This window comes from Colius striatus, chromosome 23, assembly GCF_028858725.1.
Source record: "Colius striatus isolate bColStr4 chromosome 23, bColStr4.1.hap1, whole genome shotgun sequence".
Taxonomy (NCBI): domain Eukaryota; kingdom Metazoa; phylum Chordata; class Aves; order Coliiformes; family Coliidae; genus Colius; species Colius striatus.
The window spans coordinates 6,062,483-6,087,168 of record NC_084781.1 but is presented as its reverse complement, the minus strand read 5'-3'; the positions used below and the strand labels follow the sequence as shown (position 1 = coordinate 6,087,168).

The window sequence follows — 24,686 nt, the reverse complement described above, 5'->3', positions numbered from 1 at the left end:
AGAGTGCCCAGGGCTCTGCCTAAGCACCCACAGCAACCCACGCTGCAGCCAGTTTCTCTAGTAAATAAAGTTTATTTCATTCAAGGCAAAGCTAACTAAACCTCTACAGTGCAAAAATGTGCTGTCAGTCGCCAGGCAGCATGTCGTACCCAGCCCTGTTTCCCTGCAGGCGTCTCCTATGTGCGTTTTGATATGCTGATACACGTTTGTGTCTGGGGCAGCACATGCCTCCGGACGGGCCCTCTCTCCCCTGCACCCCACAAAGCCTCTGCAGCCCCCCAAAGCCCTTGTGCCAGTGGTGATCCTGCAGAGCTGGCCCAGCTCCCTGCAGCACCCAGAGATCCATTTCAAGAACTGTTTGTGTTGGCTCTTGCCTTCAAGCCAGAGGAGTAACCCACACAGGGCACAGCGTTGCACATCCTGTGGCAAGCGGAGCCGTGTCCAGAGACCGGCTGAGAGAGGCCAACGGGTTAGGGCAGCTAAAAAGAGTTCTTTAAAAAAACATCCCTTCCTCCCTTCACTGTCCTCTCTCAGGGGAGGGCTCCTCCAAGGATGGGCTGGGGGGTCCCCTGGGCCAACTGGGAGGTTTCAGGCTCTGGTGCATGGCAATGGGATGGGAGCAACACTTTGCCTTCACGGAGTGCCTTTTGCCCCAGGACTGGGAGCCCCGTGCAAAGCGATGCTGGGAGCCTCACACCTCCTGCGAGGCAGCTCACATTTACCAGCCCCGTCCCACACAGGGGCAAGCTGCACACAGAGGATTCGAGTGATTTGCACCAGGGTCCCACAGATCCCCGGGGAGGGCTCCAGAACCCCAGGGACCTGCTTCCACTTGCCTGACTAACCAGCAGCCAAGGAAACCTGCCTGGGTCAGGCTGCCTGAACCTGCCTCCTGTCCCAGCCGTGCTCCCCGCTCTGGCAGTGCCCCAGGCAGAGGGGTCTGAGCTCTCCCACGACCATCTCCACAGAAGGCAGCACCCAACTGTTTCTCATTTGCCTCGCAAACGTTAGCCAAGGAAGCCTCACAACAACTCCTGTGAGGTAGAGCAGTATTATTGTCCCCATTTTACAGATGGGGAAACTGAGGCACGGAGAGGCAGAGCGACTTGCCCACGGTCGCCCCGCGGGCCGGTGGCCGCAGCCTGGCTCCCCTCGCCAGGGCTCACCGTGCTCCCTCCCTGCATGGCAGGCACAGTGCCACAGCTCCTCGGGCAAAAGGGAAACGCAACCGGCCGCTGCCCCGCTGCAGCCTAACCTATGTCACAAAGACCCGTGTATGGAGTTAAGCCTCGGAGAGTCAGCATCAAAAGCATCGCTACTCTGAGTGCCCAGCTTCAAAAAGAGGGGAGGAGGAGCAAGAGCAGCAGCAGCACAAACCCAGGGAGCACCTTCCCAGGCCAGTCTGGGAAGAGAGGACAGCACTGACAGCAACGGACCTTGTGCTGAGTCGCTTCTCCTCTGCTTAACGGGAGAGATGAAGCCCAGCCCAGTGACAGCAGCCCTGCTCCCTCCCTCCCTCCCATGCCAGACCCACAAGAAACACAGCCAAGGCAGGAGCCTCTGTCTATATCATCACTCCTCGCTCTGCTCCAGAAACCTTGTGCACAGGCAGGTCCTGCCCGCCCCAGCCCCACATCGCACGGCCAGGTGAGATACCCCCAGCTGCCCGCAGTCTCTGTCCCCCCAGCACACCAGGAGCCCTGCTCACCCGTAGCCCCACAGCCCCGGGAGCACAGCACAGACCGGGGCAGCCCCCAGCCCCTGCCCTGCCCATCCCACACCCTCTTGCCTTGGCTCAGAGCGGAGCGGGCAGCTCCCTCCATCCCAGCATCGTCCCAGTCTGAGCCCACAAGAAGCTCCCAGTCCCCAGGGCAGCCCAAGTCTTTTCTGAGAAGCGGTGCAGGTTGCAGGCACGTGTGTAATAGAAACATGTCTCAAGCGTTGGCAGTTTGGAAAGAAAAGAAAAGGGAAAGGCTGGTGGCCCTGCCCAGCCTCCCGCTGCCGGGCGGGCCGGGGCACTGCTGCTTCATGCCTTCGCTGGGGCCTTCTGTTCTGCCTTGGAGCCCGCCAAGCCGTTCTCGGTGTTGTCATTCCCTGAGGAGCTCACGAGACACTCCTTCCTAGGGGAGAGCACAGGGCCAGCTACAGCCCCCTGCCCCCTCCAGCCCCCAGCACCACCACCCCGGCCCCCTGCAGCCCTGCCCCACGGCAGCACCCACACTCACTTCCCATCCTGGATCTTCTTGATGATGAACAGGATGACCCTCTTGATGAGCATGAAGAGGATGAGGAGGCCGATGAGCCCCCCAACAATGCCCACGATGATGAGCGTCACAGTGTTGTCTGTCTCCACCACTGCAGGAGAGAAGGTGCTGAGGGGCTGCAGGCGGGGAGTGGGGAGCTCCCAATTGCACCCCCCAGCCCCCCCAAAAGCAGTGACTCCCTTCCCCAGCCGGCAGCCCGCAGCGCAGAGCGGCACGAGGCCAAGTCTTGTCCCTCAGGGACGGCAGCCAGCTCTGAGGAGCCTGTGCACTGCCACAGCCATGAGCGCAGCTGGGGTGAGTGTGGTGGGCATCCCCACTGCCCCAGCACCTGCAGCAGCCCTGCCCAGCACTTACTCTTCTGGACCACGGTGAGGAAGATGGTGGCATTGTGCTGAGCGTTCTTCTCCTTGGGGTTCTTGACGTCACAGGTGTATTTCCCAGCATCGCTGAACTCCACGTTCTTCAGGACGATGGAGATGTTGTTGTCCTTCCCCGTCGTTGAGCCCACAAACTCGACCCGTGGGTTGCTCCTCACGAGGATGGGCTCCGAGGCTTTGCTCTTTATCTTGCCCTGGTAAATCTGCAGAGGTGGGGAGGCAGGACATGGGGTGAGCCGGGCTCAGGGGCCCAGGCCTCCTGACAAGCCCAGGAGAAGGAAAGGCTACAGTTGTTCTGGCAGTGCCCTGACCTGCCTCTGCCCACACAGATACCCACAGTCAAGTGAAGTGGGAATGGCTGTGGAGGGGGACCTGACGTGCAGTCCACTGGGGGAGGCAATGGATCAATCTGACTTGCTCTGCAGCAAGTTACAGACCAGGCAAAAGACGGAAGAAGCCCAGGGCAGAGACAGCCTCTTTGCTCTAGGGCTGCACAGGGCTGGCCAGCCTGCCAGGACAGACCTGCTCTATGCCAGCCCTCCTGTCAGGGAGCTGAAGAGCAGACTATTCCCAGCAGGAAGCCATCTATACAGAACCTTCAGTAACTCAGAGCAAGTGAAGGAGGAGAAAAAACAAACACATCTTTGCCCAAAGTGCAGATTTGAGCCTGAACAGACAATTTATGTCAAATTTATGAAAAGAAGCGACCCTGTGGGCAGCTTTGTGCCAAAAGCACAGATGTGCCAGGGAATTCGAGTCACTCTTTTGCACAGCCCAGAGCTGGAGATGCTCAGAGGGATGGGCATCCTGCAAGAGGAGAAAGGGAAGCCTGCAACAACAGCAGTGCTGGTCTGCGCTGGGAAAGTACAAAAGGACCCATCAGGAAAACAGAGGCAAAGCCCAGAGAGTCACCCACCATCTCTGTCGAGTTGAAGTACCATGTGAAGACCAGGTCCTGAAACCCTATGCAGGTGGTGAAGGTGCAGGGCAGCAGGACATCGGAGTTATTCAGAGACATCACAGTGTTGGTCTTCCCCACGGACACCTCCAAGGCGAAGGCGATGCCTAGGACATGCAGTCCTGACAGGGAGAGGGGAGGGGAAGGGAGGGGAGAGTGAGGATGCAGCACTGAGATGCAGCCCAGCCCGCTGCAGCCTGGCTCCTCCAGGGCAGGGATGCAGCCCAGGCTGCTGCAGGGCTCTGTTGGGACATGTCCCCTCAGGAGGGACCACTTCTGCCCCACTGCAGCCCCACCTCTACCTGGAGCATCAGCCACAGGGGCAACTCTGCCCAGGGAGGCTGAGGGCAGTGAGACTCAGCCATCACTCCCACTGGGTCATGCTCCTGGCTCCCACCCTCAGGACCCTCCTCCTGCCCACAGCCCGGGCTCTCCAGCCCTCGCGGAGCCCGGGTACCTTGTTCCTCCTCCCCATGGGCAGGCTGCCATGGCAGGAGCAGAGGTGCCCAGCCCCGGGACAGCTCTGCAGAGAGGGGCCCTGCTCTGGAAGGAGGCTGGGGCTGGCTGGCCCTGCTGTCCAGCGCGGGTTCAAAGGCACCCAGAATAGCACCAGGAATGAAGTGTGCAAATGAGAGCCCTCATTTGCATGTTAGCCACAAGGCCTTCTGCTAAACCTTAAAGGGAGGGGAAAAAAGCCCAGAGCAAAGTGGAGCTGTCTGTTCTCCAAGCCGGGACTGGAGCTAATTAGCTGCTGTCCTGGCCAGCTGCCCCCTGCCCCCGGAGCAGCACCCTCCCTCCCACCAACCTCACTGAGCCTCCTGCTGACAGATGACCTTCAAACTGCAGCAAGCAACTCTCCTGCTCCTCTCCCAGTGAGCAGAGAGAAAGGCAGGCAGGAGAGGAGCAGGTATGAGCCCGGTAGCAGGGGCCCAGGGCACGCTGCCTCACAGCAGCCCGGGGCCAGCAGTGCCCATATGAACTCCTTAGTGGCACATGAGGATGCTTTCTCGTGCCAGGGGAGCAGCCTCACTCCTCATCCTCACCCCACTTGTATGAAGTGATACAGCTAAGATGGGATACAATCTCACAAAGCATCGTCCTCCCCTTCCCCAGGCTGCAGCCACCAAAGGGACCCTGAGTGCCTACAAAGCTTTCCCTGGGCACTCCCACAGCTGAAGGACAGGGAACACGGCTCTTCCCACGGCGACGAGCCGGTCCCCAGCTCCCCCAGCACCCGAACTCAGATACACTGCCCTCAGCTTCACATTCGCCTCTCTCTGCAGCCGCCTCAGCTGCTGATTTATTCTCCCACACATGCCCGTGCTAACGGCTCCCCAGGCACGTCGCAGCCCCAGCCAAGCCTGGGAGCCCTGCATCCTGGGCTGCGGGCCCTGCTGCAGTGCTGCATCGCGAGCACTGCAGGCACGGAGTTACTTAACTTTGCAAAGAAGGGCTTTTCGTTTTGCTTGGCAGGCTTTGGCTATCGTCAGGGAGTGGTTTCCACCAGATGGAGAGCTCCTGCGCTTGTCAGGCTCAAAGAGCAGCCCTGGGGATGCTGCAGAAGGGGCTTTGCAACCCAGAGCCTCCCAGGGGAACCACACTGCTACCTGGAGTAAGACTTTGCAGCAGGAAGCCTGGCTCTGCAGGTATGCCTGAGTAGGCAGGCTGCTGCCAGCACACTGTTACTGAGGGGAAAGATGATTCCTTGCAGCCTGTAACACTTTTAACCCGATCTGCCACCGTTATAGCACCCTCAACCTGAAAGGAATGCGTGGGGTCAACGGAGGCTGATCTTGTTCCTGTCATGCTGTGGTGACAGGAAGAAGGGATTGCTGTTACTACTAAATCAAGCACAGAGGAAAACACACTGGGAGGCTGGGAGATCACCGACTGAACCTGCCATACCAGCTGCCACCGTTACTTTTCCCAAACGCCCAAAGCTGCTGCACTTGGCCCCACTGGAGCCCCAACCTTCCAGGGCTCCAGGCTGCCTCCTGCACAAGCCTTCCCCAGGAGACAGGGGAGTGGAGAGCAGCCACTCACAGCTGCCAGAGCCCTGCCTGCCTGCTCTTTGTTCTTGCAGAGGGCGAGCCCCTGGCACAAGCCCCCCCAATGAGGAGTTCTATTGCCACTGGGCTACATGCTGGGTGTGCAGCCTGGGACACAGCCTCAGCAACAGCCCTGACAGCAGCGTCACACTGACAGAACTCCAGCCCGGGCCAGGGTCCAGAGAAGAACCTTCTCCCTCGAGGCTGCTGGCAGCCCCTCCACTTTTCCTGCAACCTGTCAGGAACTGGCCTGGGAACCGCTGCCCTAACGGAAAGGCACACGGGATCCGCCTGCAAAGGACACCTCCATCATCTGTGAAAAAACTGCCCTATAAAAACTTTTATTGCCCCATAAAACCCAGCATGACCTCCTGGCACAGCTGGCGAGCCCTGCCCGTGCTCCTCTCCACCCAGCTGAGAGGGAGGAGCTGCCAGGCCAGCCTGTGCCCCGGCCCGGCGTGCTCGGGGACAGCACCCACGGGCATTGCCCCTCCCGTGGGACCCGACAGAAGTCGCGGTGCTGCGGCTCCCTGGGGCAGCCGGGACCCACCGCCGCTCCCTGGAGAGCATCACACCCCCAAACGCACAGACACAGCCGGACACCCTCCCCTGCCGGCTCTCAGCCCCCCGCGGTGACCCGCGGGGCTCACCTGAGGCTCCCACCTCCGCGACCCGGACCCCAGCCCCCAAGTGCCCTGCAGCCCCTGCGAGTTGCCGCTACCACCCCACAGAGCCCCGTGCCCAGCGCGGCTGTCAGCCGAGGCGCCCTCAAACCAGGCACCGGCACGCAAGTCCTGCGGGGACTCAGGTACTTACACGTCTTTTTGTGTTTCCAGCTCCCTTAAAACAAACTCAAGACCCGTGCCCTCTAAAAGGCCTCTCAAAGGAGTTTCCCACCAGCAAGTGCTGCAAGGGCAGTGCTGGGTTTCGGGCCCCCCGTGGCCCTGGGCACAAGGAGGGACCCACACCAGAGCGGGGTGGCCGCGGGTGCGTGAGGGCTGATGCGGGTGGCTCCGTCCCGGGCTGCAGCGCGGAGGGGACGGCTGCAAACTCCCTCCTCCACCCTGCAGCCGAGGGGACCGCGGTGCCTCCGGACGCGGGGCCGGGCGTCGGGGAGAAGCACATGCAAATGGTTGTTTGACAAAAGGAACGGTAAAAAGAAAGAGTGACCTGTCGGCGGGCGTGCTGGCGGCTGCGGTGAAGCAGTGCATGGCTTCCCTACGGCTCCTGCCCCGGCTCGGCTCGGCTCGGCTCGGCTCGGCTCGGCGGGCAGGCAGCCGCGGTCCCTGCGCGCAGAGCGGCAGCGGAGCAGAGCGGAGCCGGGCAAAGCGCGATGCAGCCGCAGTGCTCGCAGAAGAAAAGCCCCGGCGATGTTTAGCGACTGATGCAGGCAGGGCAGGGGCCGGAGCCAGGACTTCAGAGCCCGCTCCCGGACTCGGCTGCGAAGTCACCTTGGACAAGTCACTTATCCTCAGTGCTTCAGGCTCTCTCCGGCTGCAGAGCAGAGACGATCGCGTTAGCGCCTGTGGAGGGGGGAACAACATCCATCCCGCAGCAGCCTCCCATTGCTCGCGGTGCAGGAAAACAAGCAGCCGAGCGCCAAGCGAGGGTGGAGGCGGCTGGAAGCCGGGGGGCAGCCCGGGGCAGGGTTCCCCGCCGGAGAGCCGGGCCGCCGGCGCTGCCGGATCCCGGGGCGGCGGTACCCGGGGGGGAGCGGGTCCCCCGGCCCCCCGCCCCTTACCCAGGAGCGCTGGCAGCAGGCGCGGCGCGGCGCGGCGGGCGGCGGGCGAGCCCGGGGCCATGGCGGCGCGGAGCGGCCGGTCCGTGCTGGCCCGCAGCGGCCCGGCACTGGCCACCCGCGCCGAGGGCGAGCCGCGCCGGGCGGAGCCGCGCCGGGCGGGGCCGCGCCGCGCTGCGCCCTCCTCCGCGCATCCCCCTCCCGCACCTCCGCGCATCCCCTTCCCTCTCTCCTCCGCACATCCCACCCCCGCACCGCCCACCCGCGGGAACGCCGGCACCGGGTTGATGCCGCCCCGGGACAACCTTTGGAAAAGGGCAAATTCCACTCAGACTGGTGGCAGCCGCTGACGGGCGGGATACGACATAACTAAACAGCCTCTAACACCCTCCCGCACCCTCAGGCCCCGAGGACCCTGCAGATGGTTCTGCAGCCGTGGGCAGGGATGCAGAGCCGAGTAAAGCTGCAGGAGGAATCCTCCCGGCACCAAAGGAAGCGCTTTCAAAACTTATTTTTCTCACCCTGAGCTTGTTTCAGAATAATTGTCTGCACTTAAGTTCAGGGCTTGAACAACCTTTTCCTCCCTGTCATATCCATTAGACCTGACCTTCATCAGACCACATCCCACAGGCAGGGGCAGGGGCTGCGCTAATGGAGGCCTGGGATGATGCGCTGTGCACAGAGAGAGCTTTGCCTCTGTGCCAGGGTCCATTAGCTGAGCAGACCCCTGTGCCCAGCAGCAATTTGCTGGAGCGCGGGAATGGCACTGACCGCTCCTCAGGGCTGGAGTCCTGCCCGCACGTGTCTCAGCCAGCAGCCGGGTGAGGCTGTGAGCTGCCCTGATGGGTACAGCGCTGTGGCACAGCTTCCTGGCACAGCACTGCTGCTTTTTGGGTGTGAGAGCAGCTTGGCCACAGGGATGCTGACTGTGTGTCCGGAGTGCCACAGCCTGTCAACTCCAGGGCATGTGCAGAGACTCCTCAGGCCCTCTCCAGTCCTTTTTGCAGCTCACTCTCCTTCCCATCAGGCCAGGAGCATGAAGCAGCGGGGAAGAGGGAAAGCAGGAGGCCTGTCAGGGCATGGGGGCATCCCAGGGGATGCTCAGCGGATGCCAGCAGTGCCTGTGTGTTGAGGAGCTGAGGCTGCAGAGCTGGCAACAGGGACAGGAAAAGTACAGGCAGAGTGGGGCGGGTGATGCTGGCAGGCAACAAGCTCTGCTGATGCAGCAGAAGGTGTCCCGGCGGGCGGCTGTGCTGGAGACAGGGGTGATGCACACAGCCTGGCAACCGGGCGAGCGGCAACACTGCAGCATCAAGACCTTTCCAATTGTGAGGGGGTGCACACCCCTGAGGGGGGCTGAGCACAGAGGGCTAGGAGTGGGGGAGATGCCTGTCACCCCTGTGAGCCTGTGGCACTGTCACAGCTGCCCTGCAGAGGGGGCAGAGGCTGGATCCTCCCCATTGTGTGTGGGGTCTCCTTCCTGTGACGCTCTGGTGTCTGCCAGGTTTGCTTCCAAAAAGGTGGGTAAAGTTGGGGTGGGTTTGGCCGATCTGTTGGTGTGAACCCCCCCCAGGGTTTGGAAGCAGGGAGGCTGGGAAGAATAGCACAGTCCAGATGAGTGTCAGCTGGTAAATACCAAGGTGTTTCCGTGGGTACTGGCATGAGCCGGGTGGGCTGGGCAGGCAGCGATGTGCCCCTGCAGCCACTCTCTCTGCTGAGCATCTCTGCAGAGGCAGAGCCCGGCATGCCCTGCCAGGGACAGATGGCGAGCCTGGTGCCACACTGCCTGCTCCGTGCCCGGCCGTGCCCTCCTGGCCACGCAGCCCCGGGGCTCGGTGCTGCCCGCTGCCTGTCACAGGAGCCTGATGGAGCTGTCACACTTGGCAGCTCTGGCCCATCTCCTCAGCCGACTGATCTCCTGAGACATCTGCCGTGGGGCTGGGAAGGGCTCAGCTCTCCTGCAGCCCGGCCTCAGCAGCAGCATGTGCCAGGGAGGGAAGGGCACTCCCAGCAGCCGGCCCCGGGGCTTTGGCACGACGCCGGGCTGTCCGACGTGGGCCCTTGGCCGTACTGCGGCTCAGCGGAAACTTGTTTTGCTGAGTCCAGCACAAGACTGGCTGTGTCTGGTTTCAGGGAAGCTGAGCACCCTCTGCTCGGGCACCGTCACCTCCCCGGGGGGACGGGAGCTCGGGAGTGCTGCCAGCTGGCACACAGCCTGCCGGGGGGCACAAGGCTGCCAGGCCCCCACATGCTGCTCACTCCCTCACCTCGCACTATCGGAGCTGGCAGGGTTAAAGTGCCAGGCTGCTCTCCGAGGAGGGCTCCCGCTTCCCTCCTCGCGAGTAGCGAGTGGAGCCCGGCTGAGCAGAGCCCTTGGCTGCAGCCTCCCAGCTGAAGGCAGCAGCACCGCGCTGGCCCCGGAGCATCCTGGCACGGGCAGGAGGGGAGGGAAGGGCCGCCCCCGCCCCTCCCAAACTTCCCCGAGGCAGCGGACGCTGGGCTGCCGGACCGGGAGCAGGCAGAGCCCTCCTGCCGATGGAGGAGGAGGCGACGCCGAGCAGAGCTTCCCGTCAGCACCTTATATTTACTGCAAGGTCCTCTGGCTGTGACCTTTAAGAGGCGAGGCGGCCTGGCACCCGGGAGCTGGCAGCGGGCGCTCGCAGCCATCGCCGCTCTGCAGGACCATCCCGGCGGGGGCACGCCGGGCTGGCAGCCCGACAGAGGGGTCCCGGGCACATGGACTGGACTGCGGGTGAGTGCTTGGCTGCCTTTGTCATTCCCAGCCCTCCTTGCCTGCAGCTCTCCCTCGGACCGATGCTTTCCCCTCTCCCTGTCTCCTCGTTGCGCAGAGCCGTCCTGCCCGCTGCCTCCCCAGCATCTGCCAGCAGAGCTGGCTGCATTCCTGGGTGGGCTGGTTCCTTGCACCCTTACACGGGCCCTTTACTACAAGCAGAGAAAGAGGAGCAGTGTCCCCAGGCAGCCACTGCAGAGGCAGCTGCAAAAAACTCTGAGGCAACTGTTCCGTGTTCCAGGAGAAAGTTTCTTCCTGGCCCGGCACAGCCGGAGCTGCCTCTGACAGATCCTCCCCAGCCCCAGCTCCCCGGTGCTGCCCTTCACACCCCTCAGTGCCCCACCTTCGCTGCCCAAGCTGCCTCCTTTCCCAGGGCCCCCTCGTTACTTCCCAGCCCCACGAGCTGGGCTGCAGGCAGCAGCGCAGAAGCATTGAGTGCAAAGTCTTCCCTTCATTGTTATTCTGTTTAACTATGCAAAGAGCAGTACAAAGGCCCTACGCTGGGCAGAAGGAGCCCCCCGGGAAGGCGCAAGCCCCAAGCTGCAGTCACGACCCGAGAGCAGTGCCTCCTGTGTGTAGACATATATTTGTAGAGAATCTCTGTGTTGTGTACAGCTATGTACAGACAGATGCATTGGCAAGTTGCAATCCAAGGATACTGCGTGAGAGAAACGAAAGGCAGATGCGAGACCGGCCGTGTGCAGCTCTGGCTGCACAGTTGCCAGCCCAGTCCCCGCGGAGCCGCTCGTGGCTGCTGCCCACCGGCACAGCCCGGGGAGAGCGGCGGGCACGGGGCGCCCGGGGCACAGGGGGAACCGCGGGCGAGACACGGCACATTCCTGCTGCGGAGGGGACGGGAGCAGCGCGGGGCCCAGCGGGGTGCAGAGGGCACGGGGATGGGGCAGAAAGCCGCGGGGCAGAGCAGGGAGCGCGGCCATCCCTTCGTCCCTGGGGCCTGGGCAGGGCACCTCCACCACCGGCCCTGGGCAGCGACCCCGGGGCTCCCTGCATTGCCCCACATCCCGCCTGCTGTGGGGGAAGCCCATGCCTGGGGCAGCAGGGGACACCTCCCCGGGGCATTTGCCCTGTGCGACCCGCCACAGGCCCCAGGTCGAGCTCCGGCCAGCGCAGCTCAGCTGCCAGGGCTGGTGTGGGAGGCAGGGAGCTTGCCCCAGGCCAGGTGGGGTACGCTGTGCCTGCCCTTGTCCCAGGGCTTCTGCAGCTCCTGGAGCACCGGGGGGAGCTGCAGGATGGGGGCAGCCAGGGGCCAGGGGCAGGTGGCACTGCGAGGCTGGGGCTGGGCAGGCTGGCAGTGCGTTGCCGTGGCAGTTATGGGTTGTTCAGTGCTCTGCAGGGAGAGGCAGCCTCAGCACCACTGGGGTGCTCGGGGGTGACAGAGCTGTCCTGTCTCTGGGCCCACAGTTGTGCCCAGTCCTGTCCAGCAAACGCCCAGACCCTCCTCTTCCTCCCAGCAGCTCTTCGTCCATGGCAGCCGGACCCTGCCTTCCCCACCACCCCGCTTTGGCACATCGGCAGAACATTTTCCATTAGAGCTACCCTCCACAAGAAGGAATCGAGCACAGAAAGTCAGCCCAGCACCTTTGGCTGAGATGCTCAGGCCCAAAAATAGCCCGGGAGGCAGAAGGGTACATCCATTCCACACCAGGAGCCATTAGTGGCTCCAAAATCCAGCACAGCTCAGAGACAGCGCGGCTGACGGTCGGCACCCGGCCGATGCCTTCCGAGCAGGCTGGGACAGTCCCCGGGGAGCACCAGCTTCTTGTGGCAGCACCCTCAGCACTGGCACACAGGAATTGCAAGGAGGATTGGGGCAGCTCTGGAGGATCCCTCGGGGATGGGCACACCAGGAGTGCTCTGGGGCTGAGACGTGGCCCTGAGGGCAGGTGGCTATCGGCCCTGCTCTCTTTCTCTAGTGAGATAAGGTGCAAACATCTGGGGGTGGGGCTGCCTGGCCCCCCTCTGCCCCTCCCAGCACCCCTTGCTGCAGCCCCCTCTCTGTGGGGACCACCCTTGTGCCCCCTGTCCCCAGCCTCTCCCATGGCCCCACACAGGGCTCTGGCACCGCGGGAGCAGGGGACAAGCCGGTCCCAGCCCAGCCCCAGGGGCAGCCTCGCTGCACGCCCCTGGCCAGGCTCTGGGGACTAACTCCTCTCCGCACCCTGCTCGGGCTGGGCTGGGTATTTAGATGGCAGGAGGGATGCTCTGGGGAGACAGAAATCCTTGCTCTGGGAAGCACATCGAGGGGGTCACGCTGTACAGGGGTGGAGAGGGAGGGGCAGGCAGAGGGGCATTACTTGGTGCCCTCGTCCGGGTTGCCTTCGCCGTCCGTCTTCCCTTCCTCCTCCGTCTTCTGGTCGTCCGTGTTGAGCCTCTGCTGCTTTTTCCGGCGCACGCATTTCACCACCATCAGCACCAGGATCACCACGGCCAAGAAGCCGCCTACCGAGGCGCCCACGATGACGGCCACCGTCGAGTCGTGCTTCGGGGGCTCTGGGGAGACAGGGCTCGGGCTCAGGGCACGAGCGGGGGCAGGGGGTGCTGCGGGGACCCCTCGGCTCAGCCGCTTACCTTTGGTGAGCACCTTCAGGCTGATGCTGGCATGGCCTCGGTGCCGGTCTGGGGGGTTCAGGACGTAGCAATTGTAGGTGCCCTCGTCCTCCAGCTGCACGTTTTTGAGGGTGAAGGACACGTCGTACTTGGTGGGGTTGCCGGTGAACTCCACGCGGTTCCCAAAGCGGTCCAGCTGCTTGTTCATGATCTTGGTCCGGAACTGCAGGAACTGGGTGGCCCGTGCAGGAGAGGAGGTCAGACGGCGTTTGGCACCTTGGGTGCTCGCCATCCCAGCCAGGCAGCCCCCTCCCCTGCACCCCCTGCCGCGGGCTCGTGCCCACGCTGGGCCCTGCAGCACCCGCTCGCTTCCACCACCTCAGCTCTGGCCACTGCAGCACGCAGGGACGGCCTGTCCTCATGGCATCTCTCCCCACTCCTGCTGGCCTGTCCTGCCAGCCCAGGGCAGCTGCCCTGAGCATCGCTGCTTTATGCAGCCCTGTGTTAATTTACCCTGTGGCAGAGGAGGGGCAGGGAAGGAGAAGGCTGAAGCCCCCCAAGGAATGTACGTGGTGACTTCAAGCTGGTCTCAGGACCTCTCAGTAGATTCCCCTGCCCCAGCGAGACTCACCAGCTCCTCAGAGCAGTTCCTGCACTCCTGGTATGTCCAGTTGAGGGAGAACTGCTTGTTCTCCACCTTGTAGCAGGAGTTGAAGGTGCAGGAGAGCTTCACGGAGGAGCCGTTCAAGGCGTTGATGGTGGCGGGAGCCATGACCTCCATGCCCAGTCCCGTGGGTGCTGCCACAAGCACAGAGAGCAAGAGCAGAGGTGTGGGTGGGTTAGGGAGGGGGCCACACAGCACCCGGCCACCTGAGCCTGTCTCCCCATTCCCCCTGCACCCACCGGCTGCAGACTTCATCCCGGGGCCCAGGGTTGCCTTGCAGGAACATCCACAGACCAGGCCGTGGCCAGACAGGACCCAGGCTCCCAGCACAGCAGCTGATGGGGGATGAGGCGGGGAAGCAGCCCCAGCCCTGGCACCATCCCTTGGCACTGCTCTGCAAGGACTGCTGAACCCTCTCTGCCATGCCTGCCCTGACTGTGTTGGGTGCTAAATTCTGCTGAGTGCAGGCAAGCCCAGCTCCTTGCCGCTCAGAGGAGGCTTTTCCTGCTGCAGCATCAATAGGAGCACGCAGGGCTGGCTGCAGCATCAGCATGCAGGGCTCAGCGCCACGGCAAATTTATGGCTGCGCTCATCACATTTCCCTCCCGCAGCATGCGCTGGGGAGGCAGGGCTGGGATCTGCCAGGGCTGGGATCTGCCAGGGCCGGGATCTGGCTCCTCAGGGCTGTGCCCTGCTCCCTCTCCCGTTCCTTTCCTGCAGCTCCCTGTGCCCGCCGGCAGCCTCAGCAGCACCCAAAGCCCTGTGCCTGCACCCCTGTTCTCTCCAGCCTGCAAAGGGGAAGGTGCACAAGCCAAGAGGGCTCCTGTGCAGCCTGCCAGGCACAGGCACTAAGGCCAAGTCCCAAGAAGCACAGCAAGGGAGAACCCTGGAAGGATGAGACTGTAAAGGGGGGCTGTGCACCCCACAGGGCAGGGACGGTGGCACTGGCAGCAGGGGCTTTTCTGATCACCTCACCTCTCCCCTTTGGCTGCTGCTCTTTGCTCTCAGACCTTCCCGAGGTGCTCCTGGGGCCATCTCTGTGGCCAAACTGGATGCGTGTCAAGGCTGCTCCGCTGGCTAATCCACTCCATCTGCAAGCAGGGCAGGAAAGGGGCCAGGCTCTGTGGCCAGGGAAAAGAGGCTTTTCCAGGTCGCAGATATGGCTGTTTTGAGCCACAGGTTCTGCTGCGAGGCCCCAGCAGCATCCTGAAGGCAGCTCTGGAGACCCTCCAGGTATGGCTGACCCATGGCCTCCGTCCAGCCCAGCGCGGGGGCGGCTCCCCGTGGGTGCTGGGGGGCAGGGCTGGGGAGGGCTGGTGCGTCAGGATGAGTTGCAGCAGCCAAGGAAGGAAGAAGCATCCGGGCACCAATCACAGCCCAGCCCCTTAGATGCTTTCAAGAAAACCTCATGGGATGGGAGAGAAGAGCTATAGGACCCTGTCTCAGGAGGTCCCTTTGCAGAGCCAGCACTGGAGGCCCAGCTTGGGGGGCCTCGCCCTATGCCCTGCGTGCCTGTGGCTGTGTGTTGCAGCCTCAGGATGCCCCAGGACTCTGCAGAGGGCTGAGGTGCCACCAGGAGTCCCCCCAGCCTCTGCAGCCACGGGGCAGCTCTGCCAGGGCTTTGTCCTGCTGCCCAGCCCGGCGGGGCCATAGCACAGCCGTGGGCCTCGCAGGCAGCCGGCACAGCACGCGCCAGGCACGTGCCCCGGTAGCACCTATGCACAAAGGGCCAAACTCTGCCAGCGGCCCAGGCACGGGGGGACTGCAGAGGCGTGGAAAGGGACCGCTGAACGCCCTGGGAGCGCCCGTCCGGGCCGTGTCCTTGGGTGCTGCGCATGGTCCCAAATGATCTGTCACACTACACCCTGCACCCCTGGGCTCAGGAGGTAAAATGACACGCAGCCTCTAGCAGACCTCTTCATCCTCCATCTCCCAGCCTCTCCTAAAGCAAAGGCAGCCCTCGGGGAGCTCAGGGCAGGGCCATCAGCACTTCAAAGGGGTGATGTGTTCCTGCTGCCAATCAATACAGACCCAAAGTCCTGACACAGCTGCAGGGCAGGAATGCAGAGACCTGAGTTGCCCCCAGCGCCCCTCCAGCCCCCAGCCTGCTGCCCCGGCAGCCAGCCGCAAGCCAAGGCACGGCCACCAGCCACCCGCAGCCGCCGTGAGGCAAAGCCAGAGCCGCCCCTCTCCCCGCCGCAGCCGCAGCCCTGCGCCCGGGCACAGCCTCCAGCAAGCGGGACGCGCTCCCGACGTACCCCCACCCTGCCTCCAGCAGGTCACCCTGCCCGCAGGCTGCAGCCTCGGACCACCTCCGTCCCCATCCCTGCGGCACGGCATCGCCGGCTGCTGCCGGGGCCAGGCCGTGGGGAGGGGGCTCGTGGCCGTGCAGGGTCTCGTCCCGCAGGGCAGCGTGCGCATGCAGGGGGCGAGGCAGCACTTACCCAGCCAGAGGAGCAAGCTGAGGCCAGCGAGGAAGCGGGTGGGCTGCGGGAGCCAAGCCGCCGGGCTCATTTTGGAGGCCTTTAGTGTTTGGAGAGGCCGTGGTGGTGGTGGGGGCGGTGGTGGGTTGTTTTTTCTCACCGGCCGGGCTATTTGCAGGTGACATAGACCATTAGAGCGGCTTTATTTCCACAGCCCAATATGGCTGGCGGAGCGGAGCTGCCGGGGCCGGTAAATGCTATGGTTGGTGGATCGCAGCAGAGGAAGTGGGAGGGCAGAAAAATTTTCCTGTGAGGAGAAGGCGAAGGCTGCGGGCACTCCCGCTCCTGGCTCGGGGGTCTGGCACTGGGCTGTGGCATGGAGCGTCCCCCTCAGCACCCTGAGCCCGGGGCAGCGAGGAACAGCCTGCTGTGACAGTCCCTCCGGGCACAAGAGTCTGCTGTGGAGCCAGCAGCATGCGGGGCTGCTCTGCCCCCAGGAGCACAGGGACACACCCAGTGTCCCACGGCACAGGCCTGACCCTGAGCGCTTCCAGAGCCCCTGCAGCCCTCTGCTTCACTGGGGACAAGCAGATGTGTCACCTCTGCCCAGGTTAGGGGGTGGCAACCCAGCCCTGCTCACACCATTCATGGCAGCGTTTCCCACTCTCGAGGGCCCGGGAACATCGAAACAGCCTCCCGAAGCCAGGCAGAGAGCAAAGGGGCTGATCTGGCCTGGGAAGGGCAGAGGGTGCCAAGGAGGCAGCCTGCTCTGCAGCTCAGCCCGTGTGCCCAGCAGGCCCATGGACACAGGCAGCTGGGCAGCAGCGCTCCCGGTGCGCCTGTCTGCTCCACTGCTGATGCAAGGCAGCCCCCTCACTTGCCCAGGGTGCCAGACTCTGCCAGGACCCTTCCCCTGGCCCAGCAGCACATCAGCCTTCCCCTCAGCCAGCCCTCGGGACGGCGAGGCTCAGCCCAGCAGCAGTAGCCCTGAAGAAGGTCTTTGGTCGCCTCCAGACCATCAGCCAAGGAAGCCTTTGGGCCATGGAGTCCAAGCCTGGATTCAGGATGCAGAGACCAGTGCAGCAAGGAGACAACATGTGACCTCATGGAGACCAGAGAACCTGAGTGAGAACCAGAGGCCAGTGAGAGCAGCTGCTCAGGCACCTGGTTCTCATTCTGCAGGACGTAGGACACTGGGCTTTGCAGCATCAGTGAGGAGAAATGTCTGAGCACATTCTCGGTTCCCTTATGCCAGAGCCCTGGGGAGGAGGGATGGCACAATGAGGGCAGGAGGGAGGCAGAGGGGCTCTGCTTCCTGGCCAGCTGCAGGAGGAGAAACGAGGCAGCCAGGACAGAAGGCATCAGAGAAGAGCCAGTGTGGCCATAGGCAGCCCACTTAGCAAACAGCGTGGTTTCCACGCCAGGCTGGGCAGGCAGAGCATGCTCTGCTGGGAGGGGGCCCTGCGACCCCACAAAGGCGTGGGAAGCGATGTGTAACCCCTGACCACCCAAAAGCTGCTCAGGTTGCTGATTCCTCCTGCAATGCCATCGCTTGGCTTCATGCAGGAAAACAGAGGAGGGTGTCAACGTGAAACAAAGGCGCTGGCAGTGGCTGCTGCAGTGTCCCCGTTAGCAGCAGGAGCAGGGGCTGCACCTGGAGGTGTCAAACACCCATCTGCAGGGCCGGGGGGGCAGCACCCGCCGCTCCTGGGGCCTGGGGGTGCTGCTCGAGTCCCCCAGCCCAGGCAGCCGGTCCCAGGGGTGCAGGAGATGCTCACTCACGGCAGGAGGCTGCACCCGCAGGCACCCGCTGCCTGTGGAGCCCACGCCGCTCCCCTGCAGCCCCTGCAGAGCCATAGCAGGGTGGGTTCAGCCTGGCCCAGCCCAGGCAGGGTCCTTTCTGCTGCCAAGGGATCACTCCTTGGCTGCCCATTTGGCCGTAAGTGCTCCCGTGGGTGCTGGGAGGGAGGCTGCCCGTGGGAGCAGGGGCTGGTAGGCCCCCGGCCAGGCAGGCTTTGGCACACTAGGACATCACGTGCTTAAGCAGGGGGTAAAAGGAAGGCAGGAACAGGGAAGACTCCCTGAGTTTTATTCCCTCCAGAAGATACCATTGTCGTGCCTGCATAGCTCCCACTGCATCTCCCCCTTCCTCCCCCAGCCAGGCTCTCCTCGAAGATTGTTATCTTGGGACCTGGAGACCCTGGGAGCAGGGTCAAAGCCAGACCGTGGGGGCTGTGCCCTGTGCTCCCCTCCAGAGTCCTGCAGAGAAGTGCCAGCCGGGGTGGGTGGTGCCGCAGCAGCGGCTCTGGCATGGAGCGGCCAGTGAAGCGGCAGCACTGCCTGGCAGGGGGCTGACAGCACAACGGGCCTGCCCCAAGAAACAAACACATCTCGCACACATCTGCTGGCAAGGGGCTCCCAGCACGGCTAGTTCTGCCCCTCGGGAGCCCAGGGGCGTGTTGCCTCTGCTCTGCTGCAGGGCTCCTGGCTTTGGCTGCCCTCTGCCCTCCACTCGGCTGGGATCACCCTCCTGGAGAGCTCCACGTACTGTCCGTTCTCCCGGAAGGGTGAGGGGTGCTGCAAGGAGCAAGGCACAGGGCTGAGTCTCACATTTGGAGTGGTAGGAGGCCATGGGCTGGCCTAAGGGAGAGCAGGATCAGGCCCTGGGTGCCAGCTCCCTGCCAAAGGGCCACAGCAGCCCTCCAGCTGCGTGCCTGGCCCACAGCTGCACGGCTCAAGCAGCTCCTCGCCCACTCACCATGGTTATGTAGGTCTCCTCGGCTCTCCTCTTCTTCCCTGCATCCTGTTCAGCCTTGGGCACCTCAGCTACAGGTATGGAGGAGTAAAGTGCTTCCTGCAAGGAGGAGATGAGGACATTTGGAATACAAAAGGGCCACCTTACTGCAGTTGTAGGACTATAGCACAGAGATCTCGTGTAGGCCAGCCTACAGCACCTTGAGCTTGGCCACTGTGGATCCCCTCCCTCAACCTCCCCAGCCCTGTGCCCCTACACCCCACATCAGCAAACCCTCCAAGTCCACAGGTCGTGGCAGTGTCCCAGGGCAGGGCAGGCCCACGCTCCCTCCCCTCAGCTCATCCTCAGCTCTCACCTCTGCTTTGCTCTTGCTGCGTCCACTTCCAGCCCTCTCCAGGGCCGCATTATCCGAAGACCTTAAGTGAAGGCAACAGCGGTGTTATCTCTGACAAAAAGCATCACCTGCTCCTCCTGTCCCTGCCCTCCCTCTGCTGGGACACTGGGATCCCTTTGCACACACCTCGGGCAGGCCCTCCCAGGAGGCCTGGGAGCAAAGGGTACCCGGACAGAACAGTGTGACACTGGAGGGCAGCAGAGCCCACACCGCACCACGGGCATTACCAGGAGATGAACCTCTGGTTTCAGCAGCTGCAGCCCTGCCTGGGGCAGCCCAGGGCAGAGCGAGCAGCAAGGCTGCACAGAGGTGCTCTGCTCACCCCGTAACCCCAGAGCTCATGCTGGTACCTCTTCCGCAGGCTGAGTCCGGCCAGGAACGCCAACACCACAGCCACACAGCCACAGCCCACGGCCACGGGCCAGAACACGGCACCTCCCAGGGCCGCGGTGTCCTGGGCGCCCACCGCCCCTCGTCCAGCTGCAGAGACACCGAGGCAGGGGATGGCACACAGGGGGCACGGCTCCCCAAGGACGCCTCCCGGAGCCCCTGCAGCCCGCCCGCGTGAGGGGAGCAGCGGCAGCGCACGCACCTCGCTGCGCCGCGGGGCTGACGTGCAGCACCGTGCGGTTCTTGAAGATGCTGCTGCGCTGCAGCAGGCGGATCTCGCACACGTAGGTGCCGCTGTCGTTCACCCGCAGGTCCCGCAGCCGGATGGAGCCGTCGCCGCGGGACGTGTCCCCTCGCCACTGCGCCCGCTCCTGGAAGCGGCCCACGGGGATGCTATGGTTGCTGTAGTAATACAGCACCATCTCCTCCTGCCAGGGTACAGATGGCATCAAGGCAAAGGAGCCTGGTGGAAGGGCACTGCCCCATGTGCCTTCCCTCTCCCCGTGGAGCGCACCCCGTGCACCAGAGTCCGGCCCCCTCCTGGCCCCTTCGGAAAGCCCCAGTGCATGGTGGTTCCCCTGCGCCACAAGGCCACGGGGAGCGGTGCAGGTGTCCCACCACCACCCAGGGAATGTTCCTCCTCGTGTGGGCTGGGGCAGGCTTGGCTTCCCCACAGCCTCCAGAGCAGCAGGGCCGCCTAGCTTACCCTCCCCTGCCACCCACCCCTTGTGCCCGACGCACCTCCTGCGTGCCGGCTCCTGCCACGCGTAGCCAGTCCACTTTGGCCATCGTCCAGCCCTTGGTCGTTGGGTCTTGGAACAGGCACTGCAGCAGTACAGAGTCCCCAGCGCTGGCTTGAAGCTGAGGCTCCATCAGCACCCAGCCATCCAACCCGCTGCATCGCTCTGCCAGGGACAAGGACAGCAGGATGAGTCCGGGGAAGACGGCCAGACGGAGCCTGCCTGTGCCCATGGGTATCTCCTCTCCAGAGAAGCCTGGGGCCACCGGCACTGACCGGTGCGGAGCGTGCTGGGGAGGCTGTGCCTGTCCCTGAGCCCTGCTGCTGGTCTGGTCGGGCTGTGGGGCAGCACATCCTCCCAGCCGCCCGGGCGAGGGCTGCTGCACTCACTGAGCCAGCCCCAAAGAAGGGACAGGGGAAGCGCAGCCCCAGCCCTCCACGTCTCTGAGGCAGAGCCTGCAGCTCCTGCTTGCTCCTCTGAGTCACTGCCTGGGACAACAAGGGCCGCTCTCATCTACAGCAGGCCAGGGGCAATTCAACTGCTTCACACGGATTACAGTTCCTCTTTCACAACCTGCTCATTTGGCTGCCTTACTCCTTGCTCACAGGCTCCTCCTGACCTGGGCTTGGACTAGTCTGACCACATAACTATTGCTGGAGAGCTTCTAGAGAAGCTGGACACTGGGGCAAAAACCAGAGCAGAGGGACATCAAATAGCAGCGAGCTGACATAGCCAGCACGAAGCAGCTGCCGACACAAAGCATGCACAGGAAGGGGAAACAAGCGGGGCAGAAAATGCCACTGGAGCTCGTCAAGAGAAACCCCACATGTAAGGAGGGCAGCTGAGGCTCTGGCAGTTGTTTGTCAAGAGCCAGGTGAGTGATTCAGTGGGGAGCTGCTCAGACAGGCAGTCTTTCCCCAGTGTTTTAGCCACCCTGCTCTGTCTGTCCACAAGCCACCGAGGGCTGGGCCCTGGCAAAGCACCAAGTACTTGTGTGATGCCAGTAACTAATGGATGCAAAGTGCTACAGCTTCCCAAGCAGGTTTCTTTTGGTCTTGACCAGTTGAGGAGCTGAAAATGACAAATACTTGCCCATGAAGACCGAGTGAGCCAGTTCCCTCAAGCACAGATAAAATCAATACCTTGGAAACCTTGCCTTGTATTTAGACTTGGCAAGGCAGTTCTACTTCTCTCAAAGCCTTGCAGCCTGGCAGAATAAATACAGTTTTCCATCCAGGCATGCAGTTGCAATTTCAAGCCTGTATACACACACACACACACACATATATATAATATGAGCCCTGTAGGAAAGGACCCAGGGCCAGAGGAGTCACTGGAGTCCAGGAGCCCCCTTACTGCTGCCGGCTGAATGCACCTTCCCAAGGGCTTCTCACCGCAGCAAGAGGAACCAGTGGGTCTTTCAGCACAGGAGGAAGCAGGCAAGGGACATAAAGCCACCAGGATGACTTAGAGCTTACCCAGCCATGTCAGCACCAGAGTCAGGCTCAGCAACACCTTCATCTTATTCTAAGAACAGAGGCGCTGCATGGATCAGTTTCCCTGGGGCCGGACACCAACCACCTGCCAGCGACACAGGCTTCCTCAAGCTCTTCAGAGGGTGGGGATCTCTGCTGCCTGGACACTCAGCCTCTCAGGTCAGCCACTGTTCCAGCTGAGAACCTGAAAGCCAGTGAAGCGCAGATGTCAGCCCTGTGTCTGGCTTCAGACTGCTCTGAGCCCTGGAAAGGAAGAGAGTGAGCGTGGTGGGGAGGGCTCAGCCTGAAGCACTTTGCATTTTCCCCTAAGCAGTGAATCTTTCCGGTGGTTTGGGGGTCGAGTCACTTGCATCTCAACTGAGTTGTTCATCGATGTGAACTTGGCTCAGACAGCAAAGAGGTGGGTTTTTCTACTGCACACTCAGAGGAGTTTGGTCCTAAAAACCACAGACCACTTGCTCTAGAAGTGAGCCCCTTGCTCCAGCATGCTGCACACACTGAGAACTGCTGGGAGCCTTCAGGGCCTGTTCAGATAGTGCCAGTTTGGTCACTCTGTTCAGCCTGACCTGCTGCACGTCTCTCAAAACAAAGCTGGACTGTAGACGTGTCCTGCACCTCGAGGAAGGACTGGCTGTCCACACCAGGAACACACCAGTGTTCACACGTGGATCCCAGGAGGCAAAAGTCAGTACCCTGCCTGCTGTGTCTCTGCTCTGTGACTCAAAGCTACGTCCAGTCAAAACTGACAAACTTATTTAAGGGCAAGAAGTTACTGAGAGAAGCCCTCCCGCCTGGAGAACCTGCACATTGCAGCTCAATCTGAGGCTGCCATTACCAGCACATGTTTCCAGCCTTCCTAGTGCATCACCCACATCCTTGTTCCTGTAGGCACAGTCATTAGTGCCAAGGCCAGTGCACAGGGCAGGACGTGAGAGGGGACGCGAGCAAGCAGGTAGCAGGGAAGGGCTCCCCTCTGCCACTGCTCAGTCCCCAAGAAAACTGCCACCTCTTTACATGGCCAGACAGGCTTCATAGTTCCTCAACAAACCTCTGTCCCTCATCACCCTCCCCTTGCCACAAACTACACCTGAAAAGAGGCACCAAGCCTTCTGGAATTCTCTCCAATGTGCCTTTCAAAACACATGACCCATCTGGGGGTTGGGGTTTTGGAGGTGGGGGCGGAGGGGAGAGCTGTGTGGTTTGCCTGGGCTGCTGCAGCTCTGCCACGACACGCTTTGCTGCACAGCCCGCGCTCCTGCACACGCGACCTACAAACAGCACAGCTCCCAAGCTCTCAGCTGGTGCAGCACGTCTCAGCACACAGCAGGCCAAAGCAGCCTACTTTCCAGCTATTCTGCCAGGAGCTGCAGAACTCGAGCAGAGCTACACCCATGCAAGGACTCAAAATAGGAGTCGGCTTAAAAATAAGTACTCAGCCCCCAGAAGCCTGTGCACTGCGATAGCAGCACTCAGAACTTCAGCGCTTCTCTGCAGCTCAGCTCCCGAGGCTCTGCTCCCTGTTTGCCATCAAATCCTTCCTGGATTTATTACCCTGTTTCTCAGAATAAATTTGGGTCCTGTCTGGGCACAGTTTTGCAGGGTCTCTCTGCAACACGCACCAGCGAGTGGGTGCTGTGTGCACGTCAGCTGAAGGCAGCGCCCACTCACCCAGGCTGTCATCTGCATTCTGGTGCTGACACATCCCATTCCTTACCCAGGGTAATTGTCTCTGCTAAAGAGAAAGGGGGAATAAACATACATGGATAGCATACCACCCCCATGTTTTCCTACTTCTGCACATAGTATGTGAATCCTCAGCACTTCTGTGTTTCCCTAGTTTGCTTCTCAGATGGAGAAAAGAAGAGTAAATATTATGGCAAAAAGCCCACTCACCTGGTGTGGCCTGGGACAGTCAGCTTGTCTCGTGCACGAAGGGTCCTCCAGTGACTAACTGGGAGTATCTGAAGGAGTCCGTTGTTAAATTGTCCTGAAGTTGCACGTGCCAGATGTATCTGTCGCCAATATCTGGTCTGGAGTTTGGTGGTCACTTTCACCTTGGCAGGCTGAAAGCCAGAGTTGTGAAGTTCAGAGCTTGAGTGAGGGACTGATAACTCAGAACGCCGAGGGGACTGCTGCAGAGAGGTGAGAAGCAGCAGAGATGCGCAGGCCTGCGGGCAGACGGTGTCGACGCAGTTTCAGAAGGGGACTCTCCACAGGTCGGAGATGTGGCTCAGTCCCAGTCCTCCTGTGGTGACCAACTGATCCCATCAGTCATGATGTAACAGGTCCAGAACGGAGATGCTCTTGGCAAGCAACCCTTGGCAGCCCGTGTGCCCTCCTAGTTGGCTTTTGGGGTTAAAGAACCACCACTGCCACGGACTGGGTCTTGTTCTGATGAGGTGTCAGCAGCCACACGAGTAGCTCTGCTGTGCCCTGCAGCTGGCAGCCCCCCTCAGTCACTTGGAAAGCCTGTTCTCATCCTTCCCCTTCCTGCAGGGCACCACAGCAACCACTGTTCCCTACGGCACAGAGCCACTTCCACGCAGCCAGCAGAGAAAGAGGAACTTGTCTCACGCTCAACACCATTCACAACCCAGAATGCTGCTCGCTGCCAGGAGGCAATTTAGCTTTGCACCAGAGTCTTGCCCAGGATCTAGCCCACTGTTTGCAAAGGAGCTGCACCGAGGGCAAACTTTGCAGAAAACAAGTCATTCATTTACACAAAAAACTCGAGTGACGAATCATTGCTGAAAGTGGAACAAAAAGCCACTTCCTCCAGGCTGCAGATCCACCAACATCCTTTCTCAGGACGCTTTTGGCTGGGAGAGACATTGTGTCATCAGGAGGCACAAGATTCCTAAATGTCACATTTTTCTCCAGCCTACTATCAAGTATTTCTCTGGAGACACAGGCCTACAGCTAACCTGCTTTGCAGTCAGGAACTCTGACATACCTGAAATTGGCAGGTGTAGAGCACAGAGCTCCCAAAGGCAGGTATATTGGACTCAGCATGTGTTCCCCTTTGAGTTACATCTGTTCCCTGAACACCTCTGCCCATCATGATGTGATAGTTTCTACAT

General features: G+C 61.9%; 3 protein-coding genes across 3 annotated transcripts; all 3 read right to left on the bottom strand.

The window, feature by feature from the left end:
- Nucleotides 1-1,740: 1,740 nt before the first annotated feature.
- On the bottom strand, nucleotides 1,741-7,449 carry SCN4B (sodium voltage-gated channel beta subunit 4). Its single transcript, XM_062014135.1, has 5 exons — nucleotides 7,389-7,449; nucleotides 3,558-3,721; nucleotides 2,619-2,844; nucleotides 2,226-2,355; nucleotides 1,741-2,120 (listed from the first exon to the last, which is right to left on the bottom strand). The coding sequence occupies exons 1-5, from the start codon at nucleotides 7,447-7,449 to the stop codon at nucleotides 2,027-2,029; spliced, it is 675 nt and encodes a 224-aa protein (XP_061870119.1). The 3' UTR covers nucleotides 1,741-2,026.
- A 3,294-nt stretch (nucleotides 7,450-10,743) lies between these two features.
- SCN2B (sodium voltage-gated channel beta subunit 2) lies at nucleotides 10,744-16,069 on the bottom strand. The gene is given in 5 exon segments (XM_062014062.1): nucleotides 10,744-12,687; nucleotides 12,766-12,976; nucleotides 13,376-13,542; nucleotides 15,853-15,941; nucleotides 15,943-16,069. Coding segments are annotated over 5 exon segments (741 nt in total). The 5' UTR covers nucleotides 16,017-16,069; the 3' UTR covers nucleotides 10,744-12,487.
- Nucleotides 16,070-17,945: 1,876 nt separating this feature from the next.
- JAML (junction adhesion molecule like) lies at nucleotides 17,946-24,183 on the bottom strand. Its single transcript, XM_062014226.1, has 8 exons — nucleotides 23,500-24,183; nucleotides 21,589-21,790; nucleotides 20,112-20,275; nucleotides 19,573-19,798; nucleotides 19,331-19,460; nucleotides 18,942-19,002; nucleotides 18,590-18,685; nucleotides 17,946-18,408 (listed from the first exon to the last, which is right to left on the bottom strand). The coding sequence occupies exons 2-8, from the start codon at nucleotides 21,629-21,631 to the stop codon at nucleotides 18,259-18,261; spliced, it is 870 nt and encodes a 289-aa protein (XP_061870210.1). The 5' UTR covers nucleotides 21,632-21,790; nucleotides 23,500-24,183; the 3' UTR covers nucleotides 17,946-18,258.
- Nucleotides 24,184-24,686: the final 503 nt, after the last annotated feature.